Below are 20,451 nucleotides of genomic sequence, written 5' to 3'. Positions count from 1 at the left end.
AGCAGTCACGCAAACACAAACCCCCGTCCCACAGACGCACACTGTCAGTCTCATTCACATGTGATCTTTGACAGTTACTCATAAGCCTCTTACATTCAGCTAAGCTTCAAATCCCCGAGTTTAGAACAAGACTCGGCAAGTTTAGCTTCTCGTATAGAGAAACATATGCACAGCATCTAGTTTGGTGAGTGTCACCGGGGTTAATTCTCGTGAATTGTAAAGAAAAACAAGAACAAAAACAGGAAATTTCATTTACCTCTCGAACTACTTTGTGACGATGTTGGAGTAGAGTCTGCAGTGATATTCTTGCTGATGCATGAATATCACTGCAGTTTCTCTGCATTTTTGTGTATATAAAGTGAAGTCTGCAGTGAAGCAACCGTATGTCTTAGCCAGCCATTCTGGCCTGGAATGACTTAATTCTACAGCCAGAGCCCACATAGGAAGGAAGGCCCCTCGCCCACCAGAGCCCATCATATAGTCACTGAAACCCTAAGCATACAAAGTCTGCTGATTTGTGGTCTGTTTGGAAAGTTACAGTTATTTAGTTACACATAATCTCACTGGGTGGCTGTTTTGCTTATCTTTTCCAATCTGTGTGTGTGTGTGTTTGTGTGTGTGTGCGCGTGCATATGTGTATGTGTTTGTCTAGAAGTGGTTGAGGTTCATTTGAGAAAACACGCAAAGAATTTCCTACAGAATCTGAGGACTGGGATGTTTTTGTGGAAAATTGTGTCACTAAAACACACTCTTTCTCTGTACACACACACACACACACACACACACACACACACACATAAGTGCTCGTCGGCAAAAAATACCCTCATCACCCACAAATACCTAAATATCAGCTTCACAAATACTCCCTTGATAACACTTTCCCTCTCGCACACCGCATATTTGTGTGTTCGTCTCGAGCACAGGCGGCTATTTTCTGGGGGGGAAAAACGAATTTTTAACATTCCCACCTTGCAGTCAAAGACAGGGGCCAATTTAAGCTTTTTTGGGGGGATCGTGGCTGTGTATTGGCCGGTTTTCAACCTTGTCCGAGGGCATGTCTGCGCTCACTGTTGGCCAGTTCAGTTTAGCCTTCGTGTCCCTCCTGCTTTCATGAAGCATATAATTTAAAGGTTTTTGGCTGAACATATCCCTTAAAGAGCATCTGAGGTAAATGCAGTTTGCGTCTAACTTTAAATGGAGACAGGAAGAGATAAATCATTTGGAAGTAAGTTGTTTTTCCTCAGGCTTGGCTCTTGAGAATGCAACTTTTGCTTTTCTTCTGCTTTGTTTTGCTTTTCTATATTATAGTAATATCACAGAAAAGTGATACCCGGCTCAGAATGCTGCATGGATGGTTTTCCAGCGTGCACAGTTGCAGCATATTTTTACGCACATACACGCCCAAATATCGGGAGATTTCTTCCAAATCTTGCAGTGCTATTGTATACTCTGACAGTAGGAATCTGCAGTTCACGCCACAGATACATATTTTGTGAATGATGCGTAGAGTTCATATTTCCTGGTTTTCTGAATGGTTGAGAGAGTTAAAGATAACATCTCACTGAGGTGAACAAGAGGTTCTGAATGGGCTGCTGATGGATGAATAAGTGAAAGTCTCCTGGATGCCCACAGGCTCCTTTTGTTCAGTGCTTTGCATCACGTAGCAGTGCTCCCTCTCACTGAGTGACAGTGAGGAATGCTGAGTGTCGCCACAGTGGATGGATGCACAGATTTGATTCGGGGTAGATTTTTACACCTTCCTGATGCTAGCCTCCTATTTACGCTGCTGGTTTATACCAGCTAATTATTTGCTTCATTCCAAACACGCATGTTGCCAACAGGGAAGTTGCCCTCTGGTTGACATACTATGCAAAGTCAACACCCATAACATGGTTGGAGGATCTTTCTCACCTGTTTTCTGTAATATTTAAATTTTATTAATGCCATTATCCATAGATAGATCTATAATGGATCTATGGATCTATCAAGAAGGAACAAAAAGAAGGAAACACTGAAGAAATCCAAAGAAACCTAGGTTGTCAGTGTTGGGTTATTTAAAAAGTCTTGATCAGATACAGTATGTTATATCCAAAATATTGGACGCGGATCAACTTTAAATACCCGTCTAATGTTAGCTCTGTTTGAAAATCAACAATTACTTTTCTGCTGCCTCCCATGCAGTTGTAAAAAGTCAGTGTCAGGGGAGAGATTTGCAACAAGATCTATGTAAATCATTGCCAAGGTCTGGCAGGGACTTGTTTTGTTGTTTTTGGTGGTTGGAATACTGCGGCAGGTCCTGTATATTGATCGCAAGTTCCCAAAACTCGCACCCTGTTCACACATGTTTAGTTCTCGTCTTTAAAAACCTGACCCGAGTTTACTGGAAGAGCAATTTGCCCTCCAGGACTTTGCGGCAGCAAGCTGTGAGCAACTGCACTATGACTCCTTTTATAGAAAATAGAAATAAAAAAACTAGTTCAACGAGTCATAAATAACCACATCATCCAGTTTTAAATGATGTTTCATTTGTAAACAGACTGATTTTGGACATAATTCAGATTGACTGGGTGCTGCTGATCACGAACGTCACCGTTTGATTGATACCGTGCATGTATGACCTCGGCTAAAGTTGTTTGTGATGATGATTGGCTTCCTGAACACTTCAAAGAAACAGTTGTGGAGTTCATTGCGTTACATAACTCTGAATGTACAGCTCATCATCCATCATCTGCTAGCTTAAATGTAAATAAATAAACTGTGAGTTGTAGTTTAAAAAGCAGATTTTTTTCAAGCTTTAATAAAACGCTGGGTTTAGAGGAAAGAAAAAACATTTTAAACGACTTTTATAGCACAGCCTGATTACTCCTTGTTTGGACAGACGACGGTTTTTTGGCGCGCTGAGACGTCAAATGCATACGGACACCGTGCAGACACAGAACAGACAACATCTGGCCCACAAACAAACAAACGAGTGTTTACCGCCGCATTATTTCCATAGTGTCACAGGCGCAGGCTGACAGTAGGAAAAACAGCTCATTTATGTACACATCAGGCAGACTTCAGTGGAAATTTCCCAGTGGCCCTGGCGTTTGCCAACTATTTGTGTCACAGGACGTCATGTGTGTTTCGTAAATTTTGTCTGTTTAGTTTTAAAGGCAGCGGTTTTTGCCAAGTAGTGTGATTTGTTTGAGGATGGATTCCAACTGGGCTGATAAAACTCATAAAGCACAGACAGCGTTACAGTGTTTGAAAACATCAACTGAATGTTCTTAAATTAGTCGTTCAGCTGCGAACGATTGGTATTTGGATCCCTTTCAAAGATTCTTGCCCCTTTGTGACATTCGTGGCCGTGGTTTTGCTGCTAAAAGTCGTGATTATGCATTACGTTAAAAAAAAAATCACACAAAAACACACAAAATGGGGAAAAAAAACTACACCTACATTGTAATTGGTATTAAAGCCAACCCATGATGTCATAGCCAGTATTATCAGGACATTTTCCAGGACTGGTAAGAAAGAATGGACGGAGGAGAGGGAGTCGATGTTTTCTCGTTCACTGTGGAGGCTGACATCAACGCAAGCAAATGAAAAGAAATGTTTCCCCAAAATGATAATATGGAAAAAAAAATTAAAAAAAAGAGCTTTTGACAGCTGTTTGAAAACAGTGCCACAAAGTTATTTGGGTCACTATATCATAGAGCAGTGATATCACAAGTCAGTAGCTACAGTATTAACAACCACACACCAGTTTAAGCGCTCTGCTTCTCGGACGTTGTTCTGAGCATCTGCGTGACCCGTTTCCTGCTTTTCTGTCAAGTCAAAGTCAAATTTATTTATACAGCACATTTAAAACAAGGTGCTGTACAATTAAGATAATTAAAAGAAACAAAAACATAGGGAGACATGATAAAAGAATCATAAAATTAGAAGATTTGAGTAAGAAATAAGATAAATAAAAGTTATACAAACTCATTCTGATTTAAAAGCCAAGGAATAAAAGTGGGTTTTCAGATGGGTTTTAAAAGTGTCCAACGTTGGGGAGGTCCTGATGTGAAGGGGCAGTTTGTTCCACAGTTTCGGAGCAGTTACAGCAAAGGCCCGATCTCCTCTGTGCTTTAATCTGGACCTCGGGACAGCCAGGAGCAATTGATCCGCAGACCTCAGTGATCTTGCAGGAGTGTAGAAATTTAAAAGATCAGAAATGTATGAGGGTGCTGTGAAAATCTACACATTTAAATGCTATTGGATAAATAGAAAGGCGTGAGATCTAAAAATACTTACATGTCTCCAGAATGTGTATCAAGTACAAGTATCAAGTTAAAAATATGACACAGGCTGTTCACACAACCATGGCTGTACAAAATCCCGCTTTTAGTCTTATTAAAAATGGATTGTGTCAGTAATTTCAAATGAAATTACTGAGTTGGTACCTACACACCGTCTGGGATGTGGTGGCAGCAGGCAGACCTCACTCTGCTCCGATTTGCCTCTACATCGCTTTTCTTTGACTGCATGGCAGCTGACTTAGACATAAGTCTTTGTGCCCCAGGATGGAAAACACAATCCCTCTGAGGTAATATATAGAGAAAGACCTTTTCTCATATTTTGTGGGTCTCTACACTAACTGGGGACATGTTGAAAAAGAATAGAAAAAGTGGGTTTTTCATTATCCTGAGCTGTTGGCTGGTGCAACCTAGTCACGACGCCACGTTTTGTGTTTCACGTTGCAGTTTGTGTGTTCAGCAAAGAGCAAAGTGAAGATGTTGGTGACAACATGAAATAATCAGGCGCTGTTTGTTCCTGCAGGTTTGTGAGCTCGTTCGCTTCCTAATAGAGAACTGCAGCACCCTCCTGGGGGACGTCACATCACTCTTCAGAACCTTCAGCCAGAAGAGCAGCAGCAGCGACCATGGATCTGGTAAGAACTGAGATTAAGCTCAGACAATAAAGAAAGGACAGAATATGAGTAGGAAATATATGAAAGATGATCCTAACAGTTAATTAGGATGTACAGGCTTTATCTTAACATTTTATGAGCTCATAATCAGGCAGATTTTGTGATCCAGTTTAGTTGTATAAGCTTGTAGGAACTGTTTAGAAAGGCTGAGACAGTGACAAAAAAGCCAAGAGGTATAGAAAATACTGCTCTCTAATAAAGTGCTTAGTATTGAGACTTGATTCCTACATTGTTAAAGAGTCTCATAAAAAAACAAACAGGCTGCAACTGTAATGGAAACATTTACAGATTTTGCAATTTGGGTTTCTTTTGCTTTCAGTTTTTTGACTTAATACATGCAAACTGAAACCGCACAGCCAGAGCTATTACAGGGAGAGGCGTGGCATTAAAAACATCTTGAATTGAATCTACTTCATTGACGCAGAAGATGGTGAAATTCCACAATATTCTGCACGCTCGCCCCTACCAGCAACTGAAACTGAAAAAGCCACTAATGTTGTTGCACATGTAGTATAACCTGCTGGTAAAAAAAGAAAGAAAAGCCTGTTAAACCTTATTCTGGGGGAAAAAACCACCAAACGTTTTAAGCGTTACTATCTAAGATTTAACTGGTTATTCTGGAAATGTGTTTTAACCCAGAATAACTGCCTGGAGTTGTTACAGAGATGACTGTCTTGTGGCAAAGCTTTGTTCTAGGAGGGCTTTAGCACAGCTAGTCCTGTGAAAAAACATAACAAAAGAAAAAAAAGATGCATGCAGACCATGTTCTTGTGTCAAATTTGTTCTAAAGGTCAAGTGTGTGTGTTTTGTGTGTGGGGGATAGAGGATCCTTTATTTATTATCTGACAGACTACTGATAAAGCCTCACTGTGTTGCATCAAGGTGGTTTGGGACTGACTAGCTTGCTCTGTGTGGTTGCAACTGAATTGCCCAGGAGCTTTAAGTCATGTTGACTGGGGTCAACAAATTGACCTGCAGTAATTTCAATGATTGCCAGGATCACATGATTAAGATAGCACTGAATATCCTCATTCATGCTGTTAGCTCTTCCTCATGCTGTAAGTAACCACCAGGGGTCAAAGAGCGCATAGCAGAGATATGCTTTGTCCTCTGTTCTCCTCATGTGCACCAGTGAACTGTGACTTTGTTCATTCAGCTCAGGAAATGCTCTCACTTTGAGTCTTTTTTTGTCCTCTAGCAATGGCAACCAATCAGTTAAATGGACTCTTTAAAGTGAAAAATGGCACTGTTGCTAATTCCAAAGTGAACCGTGTTTTCTCTTTTTCCTTCCCAGATGTGTCGTCCTTCCAGATGAACGACTCGTCTTACGACAGTCTGGAGAACGAGCTGAACGATGATCCCGAGTCTCCCTTCCAGGAACAGCTTCCACTTCGCGACAAAGACAAGCCGGACAGCTGCAGCCGTGACTCTGTCATCACGCTCAGTGATGGCGACCCTGAACCTGACCCCGATTCTAACCTTCTGCTGCAGCTCCCGCCTCTGGCCAGACCCAGTAGGTTCAGTCCCGTGGTTCGACAGCCTCGCGTACGCCACGCCAACGGCTCGTCGCAGGGTCCTAGGAGACTGAGGAGGAGCTCAGAACCGGCCTTAGCCCTGGCTAGCATGCCGACTTCAAGCATGGTGCTGGCTCATGCTGATAACTGCCACCCGTCAGTGAGGAAGGCGAGCTATGATGCTGCCATGGAGGGGGAAGCGGATGTGGATGAGGTTTTTCTTGAACAGGGGCTGAACGGGCTGCAGCTGAAAGAGGAGGGAGAGGATGGGTGTGAGAAGAGAGGAGTCAAAATCCAGAACAGCGGGCGGAGGAAGACGAAGCATGCCCCTCCACCGCCACTGCGACTGGATGCCAGTTGTTCCAGTCTGTCTTCACCGGCAACCTCACCAACCGGCTCCTCCCTCAGCTCCTTAGACTCCGCCTTCTCACAGTACTCCACTGACTACGCCACAAATGTGCCACTTCCGTTAAGTGAACCCCTTCCTCTCTCCCCCCTTTTTCCTGGACGCCCACAGCAGTCCTCAAGGAGCTCTCCCCCTCAGAGAGAAGCGCTGGCTCATTGGCCACAAGCCACCCAACCCCCTCGACCCGGCCAAAGTGCTTCTCACTCTCATGGCCTCCACCCTAACACGTGGCTTAAAAGAGACCGGTGCCTGACGCTAAGGCAGCCCGATAGTGGACACACAGAGGAGGACCTGCCCGTGGGGAAATCCTTCTCAACCTCTAACTGCTTCTCTGTCAGTGCCCAGGAGGCCATGGTGACAAATCAAAACTGCAGACATAGATCAAGCAGCCCTCCATCTTACCAGCAGGCTCTGCTGCAGCTGCAGCGCAGCCGCTCTCCTTTTTACAGCGGGACAGAGAAGCCTCTGACAGTCAAAGATCTGAGACAGCTCCATGACCAGACCTCACCTAACAAACTCAAACCAAACCCAGGAGCTGAGGTCACACAGAGGCTGGCTGAAGGTGGCTGCGTGCAGCCGCCAAAAGGTGTTTTCTTTGGACAGAGTGCCACCACTCTGGTGCTCCAGAGACAAAAGTCCCACTCTCTAACTCCTGCCATGGACATCCACAGAGGGAGAAAGACCCTTCCTCGCCGAGCATCTGAGCCTGCTAAGGTCAATGTGAACTCTAACCGCGGCCCCAGCCTTACCTTAGACAGACTTCCTGCTTCTAAAGCCCGGCCCCAAGACGGCAGAGCGTCAGATAACCACGCCAAGCCGCGCCTCTGCTTGTCGCCCTCTGCCACCAGGGCTGTAAGGGACTACTTTTCCTCACAAGGTCAAGAGGATGTGGACGCCTGCCTGCAGAGGAGTCATGAGGTCGCACTAGCAATTGTGCAGGGTAAGAAGGAGTGGCAGAACAGACGGTGCAGTGACCCGCGGCTGGAGGACTTTGAGCAACTTTTCTTTGCAGAAGAATCGTATGTGTAAAAAGGAACTTTGTACAGACAAACTGTACAGGGGAGATTGACTTTCATGTGATATTGTAACTTGTACACAACTGTCTTTTTATTGTAATTTTTTTTTTCATATAGACCTTTAACCTGTTGCTGACTACTGTAATGGTACATCAGCGGTTTAAGATTTTTATGTGGTACAGATGCAGCTTCAGTGGTCCACATCTTTGTGGGTTTAACCAGCAAACAGAAAACTACAGAGTTTGGAGTTTATAATTAGAATTCAACAATTCAAAGTATCAACATTTAGCTGACAGTGGCATTGCCTCGTAGCACTGCAGCTTGGGTCCTCAAACTGTTGAACAGTCCATAAAGCTATAGTCGAACTGGGTCAGTGTAGCGGCTCGAACACCAAAAATCTGGTTTCTCTGAAAAAAATGTTTCTCTCACCGCGTCCTTGTGCACCTTCCAGATGTATTGTTTCTTTTTCAGCACGTGATGAAAGTCTGGAGAGCTTGTCAGCAGTAAGAAAAAGAAACGACAAAGAAATCCTTTTTTTTCGTGTTCGGGAAGCTTGCAAAATGTTTAGAAAGAAGCAGAAAATCCATTACAGCTGATGGGAAACGAAGGCCGTGACACATTTTCACAGTCGCATTTTTAAACAGTAACATTAAACACTTGAGCAACATTCGTACCGCTCGTGACCGATCGCAACCATGAAGTGAACTAATTCTTTTCCAGTGACTGAAGTGTTTGTCTGAGTCAGTGGGGGCAGTTTTTGTGTTCGTATAAGCATCTTGCAGACACACAGCACAACGTTGTCCTCAGTAAGTCTGGTTAATATCTCTGACCTGGAAGGAGAGAATATCTGCCCGTAAATGTGTGTGTGTGTGTGTGTGTGTGTGTGTGTGTGTGTGTGTGTGTGTGTGTAAAAGAAAGCATTGCTGATTGTCAGCGTGTCCTGAGCCAAAAGAAAATCAGTGCCGCTGAAAGAGAAATCGCTTTTAGTTTTGCTTTCAAAGCACTTAATTATCCTCATCAGGAAGCGCTTTGGGTATCGCAAGGAGACACGTTGTTGAGCAAGTGCATGTTGAGTTGGATGTACCAGTTTGTGTGTTTTGTCCATACATGTATGATCTTTTTGTTCCTGCGCTGCAGTGTTGACTCCATAGTGACACTTAACAGTAAATGGCCTTATTCCACTGTTTATTACCATAATGAAAAGTCTGTAAATACATACCCACAGATAATGTTAGCTATTGTTAGTTTGCACCAGTAATAAACAGTGTTATCTCTTACATAGCTTCTTCACAGGACCACACACACAGAAGTAAGGCCATTGTCACATGCTGCCATTTTAAATGATCTCATAGAGTACTTTGTCCTGTATTATTATTATTATTATTAATATTATTATCTCCTTTACAGAACTGTGTTCAGCCTGTATAGTTCTCCATATTTATGATACAGATATATATATGTATAAATCTCTATATAAATATATTATCTTGTTGTTTCGTATGTGGTGTGTGGTGTGAGGAAATCAAATGTGTATTTTTGTACATGCCAATTCTGCTGCTGCTGTCTTTATAGAAAGAATATTTGCTACCAAACGCACCCTTTGTATATTGTGTACATCTGAATTCCAGCAGGAATTCACAAGAACCAAAATATAATTGATTTCAATAAATGTTGCTCTTGTGAAACTACTTTGCCAGTCAAATGTGAAATTTGTTCACAGGGGTGGTTTCGCGTGACAGTTTTGTGGCTCCTGGAAAATATCACCAGGGTGGGATACAGGATTAGGATCATCATTAACATTTATCGCAAACAAATGAACAGCGTGTGGACTCCACTTTGATGGCTCTCCACCCTTTGATGGCTCTGCTGTAATGGGTTGGAACCTTTTGAGGCCAGTTTGCTGTAAGGAAACATTCCCCCAAGGTACATTACAATTACTGAAGATTTGTCTGCTGCACCGCCATGATGCAAATCTCCTGCTCTGGTGACAGTGGAGGCATTTAAGTGCAGTGAACTCCAGGTAAACTAGTTTGAGATAATCTGAGCCTGAACCAATCACCAGCCTGAACCGTTGATAGGCAGGATGGATCCATGCTTTCATGCTATTCCTGCCAGTTTCTGACACTATCATCCTAATGTTGCAACAGAAATCAGACCAGGCAACATTTTTTCCAATCTTCTGTTATTGCTGCACACATCTCTGGGCTGACTGTAGATCAGGAGGCACAGCAGATCGGTTTGAAGGTTAACGGTTTCATCCCTGGCTGCTGCACACTGCATGCAAGACTTCTTGTGCAAAATACTGAACCCCAAGTTGCACTCTGATGCATCAAGTGTTAGAGAGAAAGCTCTTAGAAAAAGTATAGAAAAACATGCTAGCAGGGATCTATATGAATGGGTGAATCAGCCCATTTACCATGCCCGTGTGTTGCTTCTATGTGATTGGCTCATTAGGTAATTTATTAGGTACACAGTAGAAGAGGTGTGCCTAATAAAGTGGCAAGTGAGTGTAAGCAATCCAGAACTGCACCAGAATTTAAAATGTCTTCAAATTTCCTGAAAGCCAGCTTGGTAGTTATTACTAATCTTACTAGAAAATAGGCGAACATAAAAAAAAAAGTGCAAGTGTAAATATCCAAATATAAACTGTAGACTGAATGTAAAATATGTCTCTGTCTTGAGACCTAGTGGAACTCAAATCTGATTAATAAATCCCAAAATATGACAAAAGTGATGTATAAAAAATACAGGTCTATAAAGAGCTCATTACAGCTACATTTAAAGCTAAAAAATAACACTTCTATCCATATTTTAATAAGTCAGCTTGTAAAGGAGGTCAGCTAATCAGAGCGCTACTCGAAAGTACAGCTTAACAAAGCAAGAACATAAGAAAACAAACTGGCCTAATGAGTATGGTTGAATAGTCCAAAAAATGTACCTCATATCATGTTTAACATTTAGTTTAAAAAGGTACAATTCCCTAAAGCCAACACTTATTCCAGCTGACCCAGAGTCTAAACTGATTCATGATTCTTCATGCATGACAACACCTTGACAAGAAACAGATCGTATTAAGGCAGTGTAATGTTCACAGGCTGTTTTCAAAAATCAAAGCTTATCAGTATGCTGTGGCACCACGCATGTTTGATCAGCATTTCCACGATCTCCACCACTTTATCAGTTTTGGTGACAAAAGTTTTGCTGGGGCATATTTACCGATCTTCAGAAGGTGAATCACTATGAATTATGGGATGGCAGTGTCTTCTTTTCCTTCATAAAGTATGGTGCGATGTATCCCGTGCTAAAGAAGGTTTAACGAATCAGTGAAAAAGCAGTGTAAACCAAATGCACTCCTCATCATTTAGAATAAAGTGTTGTGTCATGAAATGTGTTGAAACAAATTACCAAACAAGCTGCGTGTGTGCTGTGAAACACTCATGACTGCAGCAAAAAGGAAATTAAATCTGGCAACGGTGCGGGAGAGGGAGAAACTTTAGACCTGCACGTCTGATTAATGTGAGCGGGGAGAGTGGTTGAATATCACCAAACTTGTTTCGAGTGTGTGGTTGTGGATACGGCCATCACAGCAACCGTGACGTCACCTACTGGTTTGTGAAGTCCCTTTGTGAAGGCTGGAGCTGAGCGACTTTGCGAGGGGTGAATCTGACTGAGGAACTAAAGAATGCTGCACGCTCAAGGTCGACGTCTTTTGACTTGCTGGAAGTTTTCATAAGAGTCCAAACTCATTATGAGCATCTTAAAACCAAAGATAAAGGGAACAAGTGGCCATGTTTCCATTCCTTAATTGGGTTTTCTCTTACATGTTTTCCAAGTTTTGATCTTTTCCTTTATCACTCCATGAGTTTTTCTTCTCTTTGGACTGAATCTGTTTGATAACTTGAAATGAAGTTTTTTTGTGAACAAGCTACGTCATTATATAATCAAGGCTCACAAATCATGGTGGGATTCTTACGCAAATCCCCAGTATGATTCCTACACAGCGGCAGAGGAAGAATTAAGTGGGGCTTTGTGATGGTTTCTCTAACCCTTGTTTATGAGTTTTTGTGAAAACCTTCAACACCGGCAGCCACGGTTGACTCATATATTTACAAGAAAACTTTCTAAGACGTCAACACCAACAGAAATATAGACAGAATCATCAAAACCTTTTACATCTGTACACTTATGGGCCTCATGTTTTCCACTAATGCATGATGTGGAGATATACAGGCACAAGCTGATGTGGCTTCACTGGCCTGATGTTGCTAGGGAGACAGGTTGCACAGCAGGTTGGGAGAATTAGTCCAAACACAGCTTTGTTGGACAAACAGAGAGGTTCATCTCAGTGTTAGAGGAACCACGGGCAAAAACGGGGTTTCTTACTATGAGTTCTTAAAGAACTCATGAGTGGCTGATGTCTTTCAGCCATATTTGACAACCAGCAGGCACCCTAACACCTGCTGCCCCCCTGATTTTTGCATACTTCTGTTGTGGGGGTAACAGAGACAAATAGAGGAACATGTTCAGAGCAGCAAAATCTTCTAAAACTATAATAAATCAATTTGTTTGATGCTGTGCAAAAGTCTTGAGCGACCCCTCATTGTCTTTATATGTCAATAGAAAAATTAGAGATGGGTGCATTTATTGCATTTATTGAAATATGTGCAAACACACATTGAAAGGACATTTAGAGCTTCTTTTTTTGGATGTTGGCTGCCTTTTGTTCTGTTTGATCAAGATGATCCCACACTGCTTCAGTAATGTTGAGGTCCAGGCTCTGTGGAAGTCATTGTGTGTTTTTCTATCCAGGTATGCTTTTACTGCACTGGCGTTGTGTCTGGGGTCATTGTCGTGCTGAAAATGAAGCCGTTACCAACCAGATGCTTCCAGCTTTTATTGCACGGATCAAAATCTGACTGCAATTTTCTGTGTTTATAATTCAAACTGATCGAGTAGTATTTGAAATTTCTTTTGTCCTTTTGTTTTCCTGCTGCTGCTTCATATTTTTATGCAATGCTGTTGTTCTCTATAATGGATCGGTCTACAAACTTTTAAGAGCAAGAATGCAGGTTTTCTTGAGGTTCATACTCTATTTTAGGTCTCTTGCTGGTTTTACAGGTGCAGTTCGCGCTCTCAGACCTTAAGTTGCTCCCGTAGCAACAGAAAGATTTGCTTTTATTTTCAGAAGGATGATAAAGGTTGTTTAACAGCCGCTTGGCTTCTCCATGAGATTCCTCAGCCAAAGCCGAACTCGATGCACAGTGAGGTCACGCTTGATCCTAGTCATGAATTTCAGACAAATCAGCAATCAGTATGCTTTCCCTCCCTTTGCTATACTGTTGACCCACTCTGAAAAGCATGCAACTCCCTGGGCAGTAACCCTGGTGTTATTCCCACATATTGTTTTTCTGACACACATTCTCCAGTTTTGGTGAAGCAGTAACGCTGCAGTGAAAGCAGGCGTGAGTAAACTCCCCTTCGCTAAGCCCCGCCGGACCCTGCATGTGATGTTGATTAATTTTCTAAAGGCAAAATACAGGATCACAACACAACTGCACTAACACAGCAATACATCTGTAGAAACCTTCACAATGTTTTACAGAAGCTGCTGTAAAGAACCAAGCACGTTATGGCATTGTTTCTCCCAAGCTGAAAATCATAAAATAAGACTGTGTGATGGTTTATGGGGCTAGGTAGATGTACACAAGCACAGGAAAACATTTTTGTTTGACAGTTGTACATATAAATACAGCAAATTATAGGAGTAGCTTAGAAGAATGTAAGACCTCCGACAAAGCTTAGTTACATAATAGGAGAGAAGATTTATGGGGTCGGATACGGAGGGCTGAAAAAATGTGGTCAAGAGAGCCTGGTAAAGACACCTGGTAAGAAGTCAGTGAGGGAAAAGACTGGATATGTGAAGGCATTTGAGCATATTAATGTGTATTCCCATTCAAATACTGTACGCGAAGCTGTTTCTCAAACTACGGTTTAATATTTCATACAGTCAGTGTTAATGACATTAGCCATTTTCTGCATGTTGCTGTGTGCTCAGCTAGCTAATGAGCTTGATTGTGTCAGATTTGACTTAAACTGTGTATAAAAAATATACTTAGTGTCCAAAAGGCATAAAGCAAGAGGGAAGATTTAAGGGTTAACTATGATAGGGTTAAAGTTGGAGTTTTCAGTGGCAAGAAGGTGGCTTTCCTTTTACCAGTGACAAGAAGCTTGATGCAAAGGTGACAAGTGTTGGTGTGATTATTTGGAAATTCTTCCACAGCATGTCTTTATCCTGTCTTCCTTCTCTCACCCCAACCGGTCGCAGCAGATGGCCCCGCCCCTCCCTGAGCCTGGTTCTGCCGGAGGTTTCTTCCTGTTAAAAGGGAGTTTTTCCTTCCCACTGTCGCCAAAGTGCTTGCTCATAGGGGGTCATATGATTGTTGGGGTTTTTCTCTGTATGTATTATTGTAGAGTCTACCTTAAAATATAAAGCCCCTTGAGGCGACTGTTGTTGTGATTTGGCGCTATATAAATAAAACTGAATTGAATTGAATTGAATAAGGGTACAGGACGACTTTACTGCATTGAGGGTCAAATACATACCGTCAAGACTACAGCGGAGTGGCTAAAGAAGAATCACATTAAGGTCATGGAATGGTCTAGTCAGTCTCCAGACCTCAGTGTTATAGAAAATCTTTGGAAGGAGCTGAAGCTTCAAGTTGCCAAGTGGCCCCCAAGAAACCTAAAAGATGTAAATAGTTTCAGTAAAGAGGAGTGGGTCAAAATCCTTCCTGAGATGTGTGCAAACCTGGTGAACAACTACAACAAATGTCTTACTGCTGTGCTTGCCAACAAAGGTTTCTCAACCAAGTACTAAGTCATGTTTTGCTTGGAGATCAAATACTCTGTCTCCCAAAACAATGAAAGTACCTTAAGAAAAAGACTGTTCATTACAACTTCAGCAGGGGATCAGAGAATTGCTTCTTCCATTCTAAATGGGATGCATTGCAAAAGTCCAAAAGATACTGGACTTGGTGAGCTTGTGATAATAATGTTCAATTCGCTTCAGTTCAACTTTATTTATATAGCACCAAATCGCAACAAGAGTCACCTCAAGGTCCTTTATATCGCAAGGTAAAGACCATACAATAATACAGAGAAACCTCAACAATTAGACAACCTCCTTTGAGCAAGCAGTTTGGCAACAGTGGGATGAAAAAAACTCCCTTTTAACAGGAATAAAACTCCGGCAGAAGTCCATGGGAAAATTATCCTACTGCTTATTAAAAGTGTGATCTGAGTAAACAATTTCGTGATGTGTTTATGCGCTCAATCCCTAGTTTCATACAGTTTGATACAGTTTGTAAATAATGGTCCTATCCAGAGTAATAATAAAATAAATCATGGGTATTATGTTGGATTTGGGGTTTTTATTTGCAATCCGGTCTTTAAGTCTGACATATTAGCCATGTCTGGGCCCAAACTCTGCTGCAGGTCCCTAAGTCACACGATCACTGCGGGATCACTGACAGTTAAAAAGTGTCTAAATTCTTTCATTTGTAATAAAATGATAAGTGTGGCTGCTCTACCAGGTGTAACAATTAAGTTTAACATCCAGGCATCCATGAAAACGGAATTTATTACATTTAACGGAGTTAGAAGTTAGCAGGAAGTTAGCTCGCTAGTTTCCATCTAAATATAATAAACCATGTTCTGACTGAGGGATTTCTGAAACAAATTAACACGCACAGCTCTGCTACCACTTCGAACATAAACGAAGACATGAAAGTAAACAGCAGTGACGTTTGTAGGGTTACTGAAGTTTGGCTAGCTGGTATAAAACAATGTGCTACGTGTTCGCTAGCGACACAGCTATGTTAGCATAATATAAACAGTGAAGCTGGAGGATGAACACTAATTTATTTAACATGAGAGTTCCCGATGTTCAGGGACAAATGCAGTCGCATGGCAGGGTCGCAGGATGCTGTAAATGGACCATACTTCAGCCAGGAGAACAACTGAAATATTCCATCCACAATACGAGTTTAGTCATTAATATACTGCTGCATGGGCTGCGCTATGGTTACATCATAAGGTTTTAAAAACTGAGCTAAAAAATGATTAGCAGTAATAAAAACCGAGACGCCGACTTGTTTTTAGGGGCTTTTTGAGATTAAATAGAACCAGATACAAAGCATTAAAACATGTTAAAAACACAAAAGCCTTATTAAACGCAGGGTAGTTTGGGCCGGAAGCAGGATTCGTCACGTCATCACTTAAAGACCGGATTGACAATTTGCTACTGTATGCTGAGTCAGCACTACCTTGCATGTCACTTCCATTTAAAACAAACCAACCAACCAACAAACAAACAAACAAAAAGCAAAATTGTGACCTCCAAGTCCCCCCTTGGCTGTGTGTGTTTTATATACACCCGTAGTCAAGCCCAAATGTGAAATAAAGAGCTAAAACATCTGTGATATTTGATTCTTGACATGCCACCCCCTCATCGTTGTGAGGCACCTTGGATGAAAGGCTCCATCATTAAATGGCTAAAAATGACCCTGCATCATTTTCCCTTTCATCTACAAAGAGTTACATCTCTATTGCTGTCCTGTTTACAGCTCCCTTTAAACAAGTCATCCTCATCCTCCCCGTTTCTTCTATTATTCTCAAGGAAGCACACATGTCCACTTATTGATAACTAACACTTTATTCATATCCACAAACAACAAATAGTAAATCTGTTATTTGTCTGTGATATGCAGAAACCTCAGTACAACTCCTGTGCTGTTTTCCACATGCTGGGGTATGCATTTGTGTATTTCTGTACCCTTTATGTGGGTGCCAGGGGAGGTGGGTGGGAAGGCACATGAGTCTGACCTTTGCTGGCATTAAAAGAAACAGATTAAGCCCAACTTTCATCTGCCTCTTTGTTATCCACACCAACGCTCCCATCCGTGTTCCCCCATGAAATCAATAAAAAATGCTTTGAAGGGCTTTTTTTAAACTGCTGTTGGAGGGGAAACCCCAGAATATTCTTTGGGAACCGCTCTGTAAGGGGATCTTACTGTACATCACACAAGTAGCCTACCACAGAAATCCTAAAGTTCTTCTTCACATATAGTTAGCTGTAGTTGTAGTCCATATGGAGTACAGAGCATGACCCTAATCTATAACATAGAGCAGTTATCTAAGTGCTTAGATAGTGCTTAGATATCCAAGTCCCCTCTCTCTATAGATAACTGATGACTGATATTTATCAGGAGAGAGGGGGAAAGCTTGAGAATAGCCCTCTTTCTACATGCAGGTTTTAAAATGAGCAAAGTTATTAAAAACTACTACAGTATACACTGTAACCTATAGCCTTCATGTGGTGTGCCTGGGGGATTCCTAAGTGAGTTTTTGAGAGAGCACCCAGAGTCTTAGCACACATTAAAAACTCAGTATTCAGATAAACTACTTGGTCAGTCCCAAATTCCGGTATTTTGCCGTCTGGATAACTTTGCTCCCAGCAGAACATAGTGGTCAAACCTGTAAGCCAGCCTGGCACCAGTTACATCAACACGTAGGGTTAGCCTAAGAAAAATAGCGGTCTGGTGGTTTGCATGAACAGGGTGGCCTGGTATGGACTCAAAATTCCCAGCCTTAATTATTGTTTTTGTCTGCCCCTGTGTGGAAACCTGAAGCTTTCATTGTACATGCGCTGAAGCAGGGTATGGTTAGTGAAGGAAAACTTTTGAAATGAAAAATTAGCATGACATTATTATTTATTTATTCATTTTTTTGCATGTTCAAGCACACCTTAAGGAGAAACCATTTATTTAGTTTTTCAACCTCAGTCAAAACAAATGTGAAATAAAGAAATCGTTAAAAATAAAACAACATTATAAAGCCAGAAAACCACATTTAAGGTTAAGTCACTGTCATTGTCAGCAACTATTATGACTCTTAACTATTTCAGAACACCAGCACAGCTAATGGGAAGCCTAACAACCAAAAGTGGCATCACAAAACTTTTACAGAGGACAGCTGATTTCTCCTTTTAGTAATAAATTCATACGCGATTTGGTGCTCGCCGGCTTTGTTTTGCAGTTTCTATTTTTAACTTTTAAATGATCCTTCAAATACACTCTTTGTTTTGGCTGGCAGCGAACACTGAAACATGGGTGGTAACATGAGAGAGGGAGAAAAAGGGCAAGTGAGGTGAGGGGGCTGTGATGACCTATGAGTAAAACTGAGCACATCAAGAACCACTGATATCTCCTGCCAAACATCAAGGTCTTAAAAGCACATTGTCCTCCCCTCTTCTACACCTACACCTCATGTTCCTCTCTGATGACTGACACACACGTGACTGATGTTTGCTGGCTGATCAGTGCCACTTATGTTGAAGGTATAAAGTGTGTTTTTATGGATTCACCTCAGGTATCAATCATCTTGCTTTTTTGACCCTCTGTCTCTTTTGGCCTTCCTGTAGCAGACTCAAGCTGCTGCATGAGTTAACAAATGCCTTACAGTTGGGTCAATGATTTGTTGGACACATTGTTTAGAGGTTTGCCTCTGGAGACCACCACAGTAGATTTTAAACAATCTACTGTGCAGTCTTTCAGCATTAATTCAACTTTAATTAAAAGGATTTTTATACAAATTCAACACCTTGAATCTACTTCAGATGTCTGCATCATTTTTATGACATAACAAGGAAATGCTTTATCTCATGGCATCAGTCCAGTTACTTTTGAGTTTCTTATGTATGTATCAAAATGTCTGTGATTCCTAAATGGTTATTCCAAAAAAAAAAAAGTTTAGGAATACATTTGGGCATTTCTTTTCATTCATATTGTTCATCTTCTCTTCTTTTTCTTCTTCATCTATATCTTCCTCTCTTATAATTGCTACTCCACGAGGAGCAACCAATTCAGGTATAGAGGTAATGTATAGAGATACAGTGTTTTGTTTTGTTTTTTGCCAAAAAAAGAAAAAAACTCTTCACGTGCGGGAAGATCAGGTTCATAACTTACTGGAAATTGCACCATTTTAGTTGGAGTCAGATATTAACAGCAGCTTTTCTAAATGCTCCCACTTGTCTTAATTGTTGCGCTTTTATTATTATTGGCACAAGAAGCCACAAATTGCATGTTTCTTTGGGAACTCTTGGGTGATTAAGCAGCACAGTTTGTTTCACCAGAATATTTTTAATGTGCAAAGCTTCTGAAATCTTTTGCATGACTGTAGGTCTATATGATCTTATCGTCACCTCCTTCCTTCACTGACAGGCCTATACACTGACGTAAGTAGTCACGACCATGCTGACCGACACCTGAGCTGAACAATTTTATGCAATCACGTCTTTTCATGATCTTAATCAAAGTTTTATATTTTGGTATTCAGCTCAACACTAAAGCACTCGATCGTGCGAGTAGCACAGCGTACATAGTTTTGTCTTAGAAAGACCTGAATAGTGGTATGATACTAAACTTCCTTATAGCAGTAATACTTTTTTAAGTTGATCATCGATCTTCCTGCATCATTTTCATCTTTGTGAAATTTCACAATCAGCAACATGGACTCATTTCTGATGTATCCTGTAGACAGGCTCATAAATGCCAAACTATAAGACAGAAGATGATAGATTAAACCAAAGGCTTTGCATTTGCAATGATATGATGACTATGTAGGCAAACTTTAAAGTTAAACAACAAACAAGGTAAAACACCGATAGACCCGTACAAGCTTTGACTGGTAAATAGCCCGTCTCTTATAAACAGCTTTTCTACTCTACCTGAGCACTCAAACCACTTTATGTCACATGCATCATTCACCTACATTCATACAAGTGCCTTTGTTCTACACCTAAGTGCTTTCTAACCAACATTCACACTATGATGGATGCATCAGACCTTCTGAGCTACAGCAACCCCCAAAAATACAATCAGGTATACATATGTGTGCATAGGCGTTTGTGTGGACCCAGCATCCCCATAGAGAACTTGGCAGTCAGGTGAGATGCAGATGAAGTGTGTATGTGTTTTATATTCCTTTACCTGCCCACTATATTCATAACTTACAACCCCCTTACATAACCCTTCTTGTTTACTGCACCCAGGACTTTTCACAGACTGTGAAATGTCCAAAATATGAATGTGTTTCAGGCTATTTCCCAAGAAGTGACTCAGAGCTGGCTTTAAGGTGACATAAAACACCTTCTTAAAACTTTTTGGAGGTCTCCAGCTCTATTGAAAGAGTATTTTTGTACAGGTAATTAAGTTTGAGAACCCCTAACATCACCCACAGTCATAACCATTTAAGTTCTGACTAAAAGAATGAGTTTACAGATATAAAGGTGAGGCTCTTTGTACTGCAAAATACTGTAGAAACAACCAGGATAAGTACTTACATCCCATCTGTATAGAAAGGGGAACAAAAGTTAGAGTTAGTAGAGCTGAAAAACATAATTTATAATGGTAGACAGCATATATGTAGGGATAGTAAGATGGATATTTAAGGCGAATATTCAGAAACTGTCTCTGTGCACAAAATCAAAGCAACTAAAAG

The 20,451-nt window shown here is 41.3% G+C and overlaps 1 protein-coding gene across 1 annotated transcript in view; it reads left to right on the top strand.

The window, feature by feature from the left end:
• The window catches only part of LOC116332563 (rho GTPase-activating protein 20-like), a 31,698-nt gene extending 22,116 nt beyond the window's left edge, over nucleotides 1–9,582 (top strand). The window contains exons 14-15 of the mRNA XM_031755569.2: nucleotides 4,807–4,918; nucleotides 6,252–9,582. Coding sequence (XP_031611429.1) covers nucleotides 4,807–4,918; nucleotides 6,252–7,906 — 1,767 coding nt within the window. The 3' untranslated portion in view covers nucleotides 7,907–9,582. The remainder of the gene's footprint in view (nucleotides 1–4,806; nucleotides 4,919–6,251) is intronic.
• Nucleotides 9,583–20,451: the final 10,869 nt, after the last annotated feature.

Source organism: Oreochromis aureus, linkage group 16 (genome assembly GCF_013358895.1).
Source record: "Oreochromis aureus strain Israel breed Guangdong linkage group 16, ZZ_aureus, whole genome shotgun sequence".
Classification (NCBI taxonomy): Eukaryota; Metazoa; Chordata; class Actinopteri; order Cichliformes; family Cichlidae; genus Oreochromis; species Oreochromis aureus.
This window is presented reverse-complemented; position numbering and strand designations above follow the sequence as displayed.